The sequence below is a fragment of the Thunnus albacares genome, chromosome 5 (assembly GCF_914725855.1).
Source record: "Thunnus albacares chromosome 5, fThuAlb1.1, whole genome shotgun sequence".
Taxonomy (NCBI): domain Eukaryota; kingdom Metazoa; phylum Chordata; class Actinopteri; order Scombriformes; family Scombridae; genus Thunnus; species Thunnus albacares.
Window position 1 is genome coordinate 36,003,471 of NC_058110.1, and position 12,782 is coordinate 36,016,252.

Genomic DNA, 12,782 nt, shown 5'->3' on the forward strand with positions numbered 1-12,782 from the left:
TGAGTTTTGTTTTTTGGTGACTCCCATCTCAACTTTGCACTCAAAATACCTCATAGACACAGAAAGACAAGTTTATCAATATAATATACAATACTGTGCAAAAGTTTGAATCACTTTAGATGTTTAGCTTCTTCTCCATAATGAAGCAGCATCAGAGAGACGTCTGATCATCTGCAGCAGAACAACAAACATCCAGCCAGAGTCATAAAGAACCATCTTCATCAACCAGAAGAACAAGGAGTCCTGCAACAGATGGTCTCTGATCTCATCATCATGGAGTCAGTCTGGGATTAACATGAAGAGACAGAATCAGCAGAAGAAGAAGAACTGCGGCGACTTCTCCAAGACGCAGGAACAACCGACCTGCCGAGTACCTGAAACACTGAGAGCTGCTGCTGTTTTAAAGGCAAAGCTGCTCACAGCAGATATTGATTAACTTCCTGCTGTTTACTGAACTCTGGATCACGTTAACTGATCCATAAAAACTATTCAAAACATCTTCACTTTACCGTTAGTGTCTAAAACCTCTGCAGAGGACTGTGCATCATCAGTAAACGTCTGTTTATTTGTGATTCAAATAAGTGATTTGCATAATTCATTCAAACATTAAGATGAAAATACAGCATAAAACATTAAATTGCTAATTAATGAGGTTTCCTGGTGGCCCAGAAGTTTAAAGTGTTGACTGTGAACCAGTTTATGTCCAGCTGGAGACCTTTGTTGCACATCATTCCCCGTCTCTCTGTCTCTGCCTGTTTCCTGTCATCTCTATGGTCAACGATCCACATAAAGCCACAGAAAATACCCCCTAAAAATATGTGAATTAAAAGGATAGAAACAATTTAAAAAGAAATTAACAAGAAAAAAGCTGATAAATAAATAAATAAATACATTGTCCATATGTTGAACTTTACCAACACAGCAGCTTATTTTACTCACAAACACAACAACAGGCAGCACATGAGGATCTTTTATTACATCACTGTTTTATTGTGTTGATGTAGTTTTAAGTGGTTGATAGTGTAGAAATTGAGTATTGATCCCTGCAGGTAACCAATCAGCAGCAACTGTGATGTTCAGTCTGTGTTTACTGCTGCACAGTGACTGAATTATGTGTTTCATGTGTAATTTGGACTGTGGGAGCAGTTCGCAGACTGACATGTATTTCGGACAAGCAGGAACGAGTTTGAACAAGTCGCAGCTGCACATGAATCCTCTGATCCTCGCTGTGTCTTCAGGAGGGTTGTATGCAGACTTTGTTATTGATTTGACTGAAGTTGCTTTTCATTTTGAGTCATAATCCACCTCCAAAAAAAACCTCTTAAATGCCTCCTGTTCCCACCTCCATCCTCAGGGCAAACTGTACTGTGGCTCCACCACTGTTGAGGGTTAGTCGAGTGTAATGAACATCGCAGCCTCTAGAGAGCGTTAATGAGGCTTTAAGCTTTTAGTCTTGTGTTCCCTCTCTTCATGTTGCTTTCTGGCACAGTTTTAGCTGTGACACAATTATCAGTGCAATGTTTGTTTTTAGTGAGACCAGTTTTTAGAATTGAGGCTGTCAATGTTTTCTTTGCCGATTTATTTTGTGCTCATGTTCAGCGTCTAGACCATTATCAGTCACTGTTTATAAATGGTGTACAAGTTGTAACTAATGGATTTATTAATGGTTAATAAATCATTCACCAAGGCTTATATAGGTTAGTAATATTAATTAGATAGTAATATAAGTACAAATTTGGCATTTGCCAGGTTGTTAAAAATCCCATCCTCTCTATTTGGTAATAAAGCAGTTATAAACAGTGGTGGAAAGTAATTTACTCAAGTACTGTACTTTAGTACAGGTTTGAGGTACTTGTACTGTACTTGAGTATTTCCATGTGATGCTACTTTCTACATTTCAGAGGGAAATATTATACTTTCTACTCCACTACATTTATTTGACAGCTTTAGTTACTTTTCAGATGAAGATTTGACACAATGGATAATATAACAAGCTTTTAAAATACAACACATTGTTAAAGATGAAACCAGTGGTTTCCAACCTTTTTGGCTTTTGACGTCTTACAAAAAGCAGTGTGTAGTCGGGGTCACATTTCACATGTCTATGAGTTGTTAACAGCTCCACCAAATAGTGATTTTTCCCTCTAAACTTCTCACATGCTTTCATTTCAATAAATGTTCAAATGATCCAATATTTCAGCAAAAATCAAAGATTAGAGAAAAAGTCCAAAAACTGAAAACAGATTTGTGTATCAGAACTTTGTTTTTTCTTCTTTCCTCTCCCATTAATCATCTCACCACCCCTCAGATTTATCTGCTGACCCTTTGGAGGGGCCCGACCCCTAGGTTGGGAACCACTGGACTAAACTAGCTAACTGTATATAAAGTAGTGTAAACTAGCTCCACCTCCAGCAGCTACAACAGTAACATGCTGCTCTAACACTGATGCTTCACTATTAATAATCTAATGATGTCATATATAATAATATATCAGTCAGAGGGACCAAACCACTACTTTTACTGCAATACTTTAACTACATCAAGCTCATAATACTTATGTACTTTTACTGCAATACTTTAACTACATCAAGCTCATAATACTTATGTACTTTTACTGCAATACTTTAACTACATCAAGCTCATAATACTTATGTACTTTTACTGCAATACTTTAACTACATCAAGCTCATAATACTTATGTACTTTTACTGCAATACTTTGACTACATCAAGCTCATAATACTTATGTACTTTTACTGCAATATTTTAACTACATGAAGCTCATAATACTTATGTACTTTTACTGTAGTAGGATTTTCCATGCAGGGCCTTAACACGTAATGGAGTATTTTTACACTGCTGTATTGGTATTTTTACTGCAGTACCACATGTAAACACAGCTGATGAATTCCAATAGTTAAAGACAAACCAGCTGAATGTTTTGCGCATGCGCTTTGCGGTCATCACAGAGAGACGTCACTCAGGAGTGTACAAGCAGCCCGAGAGGTAAACGAGCTGTTAAGCTTTCATTTTACCCTTTAATGCTCTTAATTGCAGGTGAGCAGCGGGACGGCGGCAGACAGGTGTCCGCTTCATGGCAGTTGTTACTGTGTCGGAGCTGCGGCTAGTTGTTAGCTCGTCTGTTCACAGTCAATGGAGCTCCGTTTTTACCGGAGGAGCTAACGTTAAATGAACGACGCAGAGCTCTCGGCCGCCTCCTCTCCCCTGCAGGTGTAGTTTAATGTCTGCTCTCCCCTGCAGGTGCAGTTTAATGTCTCAACTGTTGTGATGTCCGTTATTTGACGTTGCTTGCTGCTATTTGAAGCTAACCCTCACAGATGGCGTTAGCATGTTAGCCTAGCAACAGTCTGAGCGGCTGCCTCCGCGGGGGGCGGGACTTATTTCCGACTGACAGCAGAGCAGACCAATGAAAAGTCTGAACAGGGTTCTTCAGCTGCCTGTGGACCAATCAGCTTCGTTCACAGAGCAAACCAACAGAACAGACAAATGTCAAATACTGTTTTAAGTTTATTTTGTTTAATATTAAACACCGCGTGAGTTACTGTGTTTAAACGCTATTGTGTTTAAACGCTTCTCTGTCATAATTCAGGCTGTGTGAAAATATGATAAAACTAAACTGAAAAGTTTGTAACCGTTATCTCAGCGACATTAGCGACGTACTGCAACGTAATGCTGTCATCACGTAACGTACAGTAACGTAGCCTCAACCTGTCTGAAACGTCTAACTTTTTAAAAACATTTGGAACAATTGATATATTTTGTGTAAAAATAATCAATTTTTTCAACAGTGGTTTAGTAATATTTTATTAAATCAGTGATTGAACCAACATGGTTTATAATTATGTTGAATTTATTTTATTTTATAGATTTATTTATCTATGGAACCTATATCACCCTATACTGTTAGATACAACTGAAACAACTGTTGGGAAAAATTTTTCATGACAAACTAATAATAAAAATAAGGCAATCTGTCAACCTTTTCAACAAGACTAAACCCTCTGCCCTTTATTTGTTGGGAAAGAGTTTAAGCCTCTGCCTCAGAGACAGCTCTGGCTGGAGCTTCATGTTTTCAGCTCGTCTGTCTGCCCTGTTTTCTTGAACGCAATATATCAGGAACACCTTGAGGGAATTTTTATCATATTTGGCACAAACGTCCACTTGGACTTAAGGATCAACTGATCAGAATTTGGTAGTTGAAGGTCAAGGTCACTGTGACCTCACAAACATGTTTTTGGCCATAACTAAAGAATTCATTGCTAATTATGACAAAGTTTCATAGAAATGTCTAAGAGGATAAAATGATGAACTGTTGACATTTTATATCTAAAAGGTTAAAGGTCAACGTCGCTGTGACATCATAATGTTCTGCAAAACACTTTTCTGGCCGTTATTCAACGCCATAAAACTCAGGGTCATAAGGGGTCATTATGACCATATTTCACATTTGGTCGGATGCTGAACTGGTGACACTAATCTTCCACCTGAAGTGAAGACAGTGTGTTTTCTCACTGGATATTACTGGACTGGAATCAGGGCTGGGCAACATGGACAAAATCAAATATCACAATATTTTTAACCAGATACCTCGATATCGATATTACGAATATATTAGGGATGAATATCGGTGCTTTCACAAAATATTTACACAATTAGATTTTTCATAAATAATCATTGGTAATGTGTAAATAAGGCTCCATACAGACCGTGGCAACAAGTTTCCTTAAAGAACAATAAAGAATCTAAAACCAGGAAAAGACGACACTTATACCACATCGTGATATTACAAAACAGCTAAGACGATATCTAGTCTCATATCACAATATTGATATAATATCAGTATATATTGCCCAGCCCTGACTGGAATCATACATGTCAATGTGGTGATAACTTCCATTCTGCCAAAAACTACACTTAATACCTTTTATTCGAGTCCTTCAAAGTCTTCATTACAAGTATTATATGAGTCAGGACAGACGTGCAACAGCGAGGCAGTATTTCTGTTTTTATTAATAACCAAAATGTCAAAATGCTTCACAGGTTTTTATCCAACTAATGGTTATTTACAGAAACTCAAGACAGACACTGAGCTCAGAGAGGTGCTGTACAAATAAACCAGTCCTGCTGACAGAGCGTGTCGGACAGACTGATGACAAAGATCTTACCGAAACGCACAAGAACCAGCATCAGCAGACTTTTCAGACCAGTGAAACCAGATGCACACGTTCGAATAGTCAAACTCCGCCTCGGGCTCAGAAATAAAGTCAAAACAAATTAAAAGCATGTGATGATTCTAAAAATGAAAAATGACCTCTCAGCTAACTGCAGCATTAACTCTGTTTGTTAGAAATGTATCTGGAGAATGTTAAATCTAAATAATAATCATTATAAATATGAGATTCACTGGAGTCATTTTTTTTTTCTTTCTGTCCCTGCAGATGAAGACTCCTCCGGACAGATCGGGGATCACCTTCGAGGTCGGAGCTCAGCTGCAGGCCCGAGACCGCCACAAGAACTGGTCTGAACCACACACACAGAAAACCCTCACAGTCAGAAATGTTTCTGTGGCTTCAAATGGAAAGATGTTAATAAAGAAAAGCACCAATACAGCAAAGCAAAAACCCTACTGCAGTAAAAGTACACAAGTATTATGAGCTTGATGTAGTTAAAGTATTGCAGTAAAAGTACATAAGTATTATGAGCTTGATGTAGTTAAAGTATTGCAGTAAAAGTACATAAGTATTATGAGCTTGATGTAGTTAAAGTATTGCAGTAAAAGTACATAAGTATTATGAGCTTGATGTAGTTAAAGTATTGCAGTAAAAGTACACAAGTATTATGAGCTTGATGTAGTTAAAGTACTGCAGTAAAAGTACACAAGTATTATGAGCTTGATGTAGTTAAAGTACTGCAGTAAAAGTACACAAGTATTATGAGCTTGATGTAGTTAAAGTATTGCAGTAAAAGTACATAAGTATTATGAGCTTGATGTAGTTAAAGTATTGCAGTAAAAGTACATAAGTATTATGAGCTTGATGTAGTTAAAGTATTGCAGTAAAAGTACATAAGTATTATGAGCTTGATGTAGTTAAAGTATTGCAGTAAAAGTACACAAGTATTATGAGCTTGATGTAGTTAAAGTACTGCAGTAAAAGTACACAAGTATTATGAGCTTGATGTAGTTAAAGTACTGCAGTAAAAGTACACAAGTATTATGAGCTTGATGTAGTTAAAGTATTGCAGTAAAAGTACATAAGTATTATGAGCTTGATGTAGTTAAAGTATTGCAGTAAAAGTACATAAGTATTATGAGCTTGATGTAGTTAAAGTATTGCAGTAGAAGTACATAAGTATTATGAGCTTGATGTAGTTAAAGTATTGCAGTAAAAGTAGTGGTTTGGTCCCTCTGACTGATATATTATTATATATGACATCATTAGATTATTAATAGTGAAGCATCAGTGTTAGAGCAGCATGTTACTGTTGTAGCTGCTGGAGGTGGAGCTAGTTTACACTACTTTATATACAGTTAGCTAGTTTAGTCCAGTGGTTCCCAACCTAGGGGTCGGGGCCCCTCCAAAGGGTCACATGGAAACACTCAAGTAAAGTAAAGTACCTCAAATACTGTACTTGAGTACAGTATTTGAGTAAATGTACTCTGTTAAAATCTGGTCCTGGATCACGGTGTCCTCCCGGCAGGTACCCAGCCACCATCGAGAAAATCGACTATGACAAAGAGCGAGTGCTGATCCACTACCGGCAGTGGAGCCGTCGTCATGACGAATGGTTCCAGTGGAACTCGCAGTACCTGCGTCCGCTGGAGCGCGTCAGTCTGAGGAGGCAGGGCCTGAATCAACCACGTGCACCACCGGTACGTCTTATATTCAGACAAATCATCGCCATCGTCATTTGAATTATATCAGCAACTGGATACCAAATTCTTCAATAATCACTACTGAAAACTTCCTGTTGAACTTTAAAAAAACACTGAATTTAAAGCACTGAAATATTTGTATTGAAATAGAATTCATGTGGTCCGAAATTCACGACAGTAGTCGTTTCAAAAACATTATTTCCAGTATACACTATATTTATTTTAGGGTTCTCAAATTCAGGTGTCTAATATTCAAAAGCTTTATTCAAGTTTCTCTACGTCAATCAGCTAAATTCACATCAAACATTTCAAGTCAAGTCAAAAACTCTGGTTGCTCAGAGGTCAAAGTTCAGATCTGAGCCTCGTCTTCTGATAACAATCGATGGTAGAAGTTACAGTTTCTACGAACGCTCTCATGTTTCCCGAAGCGTTAGGAGACACGCTGTTAGGAGCTGAAGATGATACTTTGTGTATTTAACTGTCTGTAAACGACACAAATAAATGTTTAATACTTGAAATTCAGTTTTCAGTATGAAAACAAAACCTCACGTGCAGTAAGACTTAACGTATGAAAACAATGAAAAGTTGAATAAAACATGTAGTTTCAGCCTCCTGCGAGTGTTCAGGATGTTCACTCGTTACTCTGCGATCATTTTAAGAGTCTTCAGATGCTTTCGGGGGAAACGAGGCCTGAACATCAGAGACACCAGAGAGAAGCTCTGACCTCTCAGGTCACCAAACGTCCACGTTCTCACACCGTCGCCGTCTGGAACAAAAGTGTTTTTCTTCTGTTTTCTTTGCTGTACTTCAGTTTTCTTCCTCTTTTCTTTCTGTTCCAGTTGTTTGTTTCAGGTACGAAGGTTCTGGCCTGTTGGACAGACTGTCGTTTCTACCCGGCCAAGATCCTCAGAGTCAACAAGGACGGTGAGGCTCACCTTTGACCTGGTAGATAAATAGACACTATTAATCCCAAAGGGAATGTGGTGGAAGTATAGTAACAAAAAGAGGAACTTTGGCACTAAAAAGACTGTAACGTTGAAAGATATCTACTGGATTTGACTCATTTGGACGCTGAAGCTTCATATTAGCTTCAGACTGTGGATTTTGTCCTCCATCACTTCCATTGTAAGGTCATTATGAAGGGATCTTCTAATGGTCAGTATGAACAGGAGGAATGATTACAGCAAGAAACACAGCTTTAATGTTCATTTGACAAGACTGACTGGAAATATTGTGAACTCGTCCTTTAAAGTTGTAATCATGTTAGTTAGTTTAGCAGAGCAAAATGTTTAAAACCTGATCAAATGCTACTAACTGCTAAATATAACATAATGTTGTGTGTGTGTGTGTGTGTGTGTGTGTTTCAGAATCCTACACAGTGCGTTTCTACGACGGCGTTGTTCGGACTGTGAAGCCCACAAAGGTCAAACCCTTCCAGAAAGTAAGAAATGCTGCATTATTATTGGTTCTCAGCTGACTGGCTCCACCAATCACAGGTCCTTTCATTCTGAGGGGGTTGTTTTATGTTATTTGTGTGTGTGTGTGTGTGTGTGTGTTTGACAACAGAAGTCCAGATCTGAGAAGAGCGCAGTGGGAAGCGAGGGATGGGAGGAAGGAGAGAGTGAGGAGGAGGAGGAAGGAGGAGAAAGAGGAGAGGACGAGGAGGAGGAGGAGGAGGAGGAGGAGAAGAAGAAGAAGGAGGAAGAAGAAGAAGAGGAGGAGAAGGTGACATCAGAGGACAAGGAAGGAGCTGCTGAGGGGGAGGAGGGGGAGAGGAAGAGGAAGGCAGAACCTTCATCCTCCCATCCACCAGCCAAGAAGAAAACAGATGACAGTAAGTCACATGACCTCTGAGCCTTCGGCGCTCGTTCACGTCTCTGACGCCGATGATGATGATGCTGATCCGCTGCTTCGCTTCCAGGTAGAAACAGTGGAACTCAGAATCAGCCAATCACAGCTGACTCCACCCAGCCGGCTCTCCCAAACCCCGCCCACGTGGACAGAGGTAAACGCCTGACTGCAACTCTTCTTCTATACTGAAATAGAAAGTCGCACATCAATCAAAACTAAATCATTCTGTTACAGTGAAGTGTTTTATTTTATATGTACATGATGAACTGTAACCTGATGTTTTCCTGCTGCCGGCTCAGGTCGGGAATCTTTGGGAATTCCATGATTTGATCACAATTCTTGGCTTCGACACTTCACTAAATACTTCACCGGCTTCTTGCACAGCTAATTATAAAGTTATTAAACGCCAAATGCACCCAAATATTTGTCTCATTTGAAGGTGAACTAACAGCTGCTGCACTGCCTTTGTGCTATAATTCCATATCTTTCGTTCTGCCAACGTAATGTTATTTACTTAAACTAAATTTAAATATCTAAACTAACTAAATATCAATTGTTGGCATCCATGAATGGATTCAGATTTGTAGAAGATGAGAAACTTAATTCACCCTCAATAATCCCATTTAATCTGAGTATCAGTGTATTAAAGGTCCAGTAACGACACTCAGCCTCACTAGATGTCTCAGCATCTCAGACCGAAACAAACACCCTCCTCCCCTCCGAGACAAACAGCACCGCCACTTTTAGACGGAGCCAGAAGTCATTTTGAAACATCTGTGTTAATGTGATTTATCTTCGCGTTTTGTCCTGTAGCTCTTTAACTCTCCGACTGTCTGTTCCTGCAGTTATCAGCCAGTAAAATCTTGTTTTAAGTTAAAGTTAAATCACTGGACTGCGGCACAACTGGAGCTCCACCGTTACTGAACCGACCAGCTGATAACTGCAGGAACAGACAGTCGGAGAGATAAAAGAGCTACAGGACGAACCGCAAAGAGGATCGGGAAACTGTCTTCATATGTAAAAAATAAATCAAGTTAAAACACAGACAGGTTTATATTTAAACATGACTTCTGGCCGGTTTTAAATGTCGTAGAGCTGTTTGTCTCCTCTCAGCTCTGTAGCCGCCGAGGCTCGTCAGTTAACCAGGAGTGTCATGGCTGCAGACGGCCGCAGCTCTTTATAAACACAGGGAGAGACTGTAATGGGGAAATTGCTGATCACTCAATAAACACACAAAGAGAGCATTGTCAGGTTATGAAATAGTGTAATCAAATAATACAATCAGAAGTATAAAGCATCATAGTTCTGGAGACAAAGATACCACCTAGCTATCTTTTCTTTGTCTGAAAGGTTAACCAGTCCCTTAAATACTGCTTGTACAGAATTTAAGACATCTGTTTACTAACCTTACAGGTCTGCAACCCTCAGATAGAAACATAAGTCAAAAGTTCAACTAACCTAGGAACAGACTTTCTTCACGACCATATATGACAGTACATAAGCACCAAGTAGCATCACAAAATAACATTACTACTATATTAAATTAAGGACAAACCACACTATCCTCTAAAGCTTATCAGTTTTACACATAAACATCTACATAACTACAGTTTATCTTATCACTGGCTCAGGTAAAGGTATAACAGAATAAACTGAACTGTTAAACACACAACTGCCTCATCTTCCACAGCAAAGAACTAAGTTTAGAATAGACACAGCACACACAAACTAACACTAAACTGAACTTAAACACTGTCTGAAACATGTATGATATATTGAAGAAATACATCAAATGATAACCTGTTATTCAGTTTTCTTTTACAAGACTCACATGCACTAACATGCACGCTCACATGCACTAACATGTATGCAGGGGTGGAACAGAGAGGCTCAGATTACTACACACACACACACACACACAAACACACAGAGAGGGAGTGTGACTTCATTCTCTGCTCAGGACGCCATTACTCCACTATGTCTTTACGTAGCAAATAGTCATCTGGTCGAATTGAATGTCGTATATTACACCTTTATCAACTAGGGGTGGGCGGATCAATCCCGAAATATTGACTGTACAGATACTATGTTTTGTTTTTGAAGATGGATTCTAGCGTCAATAGGATCGACTGTCAGTGCAGTGTTCTGTCGTCGTGAACAGTGAACACATCTTAGTGCGCTCTCTGCTTCACCACTGCTGTCGTGGTGACTTGCCGGCACCGATCCCCGACACATGAACGCAGCGATGGCTGAACGAAAGAGGAGCATCGTGTGCAGCTATATTACAGCTGTTAATGAACTCATTGAACACATGAAAAACCAGGAGAAAGAGTCTATACTGTATATAGTAGTGACATTAATACTTTAGTCAAATCAGATCTTCAGCATTGATTAATGTTACATTTTCAGACTAATTGGTCATCATTAGCTGTCACTGCAGCAGGCTGGTTAAATGTAGACTATTTAGACATTCAAATAATATGTTCAGCCCATTGAAACTTGTTGAAAAAAGAATTATTTTAATGGAATTGAAAAACTAAACCACATGTTTCAGTTGGGAATCAAACCCTGATCTCACAGGTGGAAATAATTGATAACTTTTGGCAAATCATTGAGTGGTCATGAAAATGTCTGTCAGATTTAGGCTATTGGATGTTGGACACTGCTCTCCACTACATGAAAGTAGAGAAGCTGCTTTTAATAATCAGAAGTAGCTCGGTGATTCTGGACCTGTATTACTTGGTATCGCATCGTCCACCCCTGTTATCAACCAAAGAAAGAGAGTCACACAGTGTTGAATGTATAATGACATTTATATGTACTCCACCAATGTTAAAGTCTACTAACTTGTACTGGTTTAGTTTCCAGTAGCTCTGCAGGAGCTTCATAAACCCTGAAATACTGAGACGGTTCCATTTTTCTGATCTAGTTTCTGGATAAAAAAAGTCTTACAAGTTTGAGTATAAGACTATTATAAAGGTCATTGTGAAATAGCTGCAAATGACATTTCCATTACCGTGGTAACAGTGCTTCTGTATCAGCATCCTGAAATCCTGCCTGACTCTCTGTCGTCTCATCCGTCTCCTTCCTCTCTCTCAGATGTCCTGTTGGAGCGTCAGGCCCACCTGCCCACCACACACAAATTCAGCAGAGAACCATGTAAGTGCGCTAACTGACAACACAAAACTGACAACACAAACACAGACACAGAGTTTGTACATATGTGAGTCCACGGCAGAGGTGCGGGGTGATAAGCCGGCTGTCGTAGCCTCCTCCCGGCCGCATCCCAGCGCCTCTCCGATCTCCCCAACAACTCCCAACTGTCTGTTATGTGTCTTTGTAGTCTCGACCCCGTGAATCATACAAATGCAGACAACAGAGCGGTGTCAGACACTCTCTCCCTGAAGACATTCATGCTGTTGCACTGACTCAGAAAATTACAGAAGTTGTTGGACTGCAGTCGTCTCCAATTCAGACGCTGTAAAAGGGTTTTAAGACACTGTTTAAGTACCTGACTTTCAGTACCAGGACCAAAAGAATACTGTATTCTTTAGGATATATATTAAAATGTTTCTCTACTAAACTGTTTTTAGTAGTGCTTTTATTTTTTTTAATGTTATTTCCTGTTTTGGTGTCTGATGTTAAACATGGTCAAAGTTCCAAAAACTTGAGGTGAACATATGTAGAAATGCTGCCTGCAAATCAAAAGTCAGGGCTTCAACCTGCCCTCAATGTGTGATGACGTCAGATTGTTCGCACCGAGCGGCGACCTGAAGCCAAAAACTGCAGTTCCTTGAACGACCACTTGAGGCTCCAAAAGCGAGTCAATCCCCATAGACCCCCATGTTAAAATGTCCAACTTTACAGCAGAAATAAACATGTTTACAGTCTGGTACAAACAACGGTTTTGGTCTCTGTAGCTAATTTCCTCTTTCATGACAACTGTACGTTTTTATAACTCACCCGTTTAAATTTTATTAAGCCGTAAAGTTCTGCATAATGAAGGACATGGCTGCTTTGAGTGACAGGTCCACCAG

The 12,782-nt window shown here is 39.4% G+C and overlaps 2 protein-coding genes across 4 annotated transcripts in view; one reads left to right on the forward strand and one right to left on the reverse strand.

The window, feature by feature from the left end:
* Positions 1-12,782, reverse strand: part of LOC122981723 — a 930,226-nt gene that overhangs the window by 664,214 nt on the left and 253,230 nt on the right. The window lies entirely within an intron of this gene.
* LOC122981744 (PHD finger protein 20-like) overlaps positions 2,933-12,782 on the forward strand; it is a 16,966-nt gene continuing 7,116 nt past the window's right edge. Inside the window, exons 1-8 of one of the 3 annotated variants that reach the window (XM_044350468.1) lie at positions 2,933-3,005; positions 5,459-5,538; positions 6,720-6,891; positions 7,734-7,818; positions 8,262-8,335; positions 8,461-8,728; positions 8,816-8,899; positions 11,845-11,904. In XM_044350468.1, the coding sequence (XP_044206403.1) occupies positions 5,459-5,538; positions 6,720-6,891; positions 7,734-7,818; positions 8,262-8,335; positions 8,461-8,728; positions 8,816-8,899; positions 11,845-11,904 (823 nt within the window). In that variant the 5' untranslated portion in view covers positions 2,933-3,005. Of the gene's footprint in view, positions 3,006-3,038; positions 3,261-5,458; positions 5,539-6,719; positions 6,892-7,733; positions 7,819-8,261; positions 8,336-8,460; positions 8,729-8,815; positions 8,900-11,844; positions 11,905-12,782 lie in introns of those variants that run through there. The other 2 variants (XM_044350467.1, XM_044350469.1) reach the window with 2 other exon arrangements.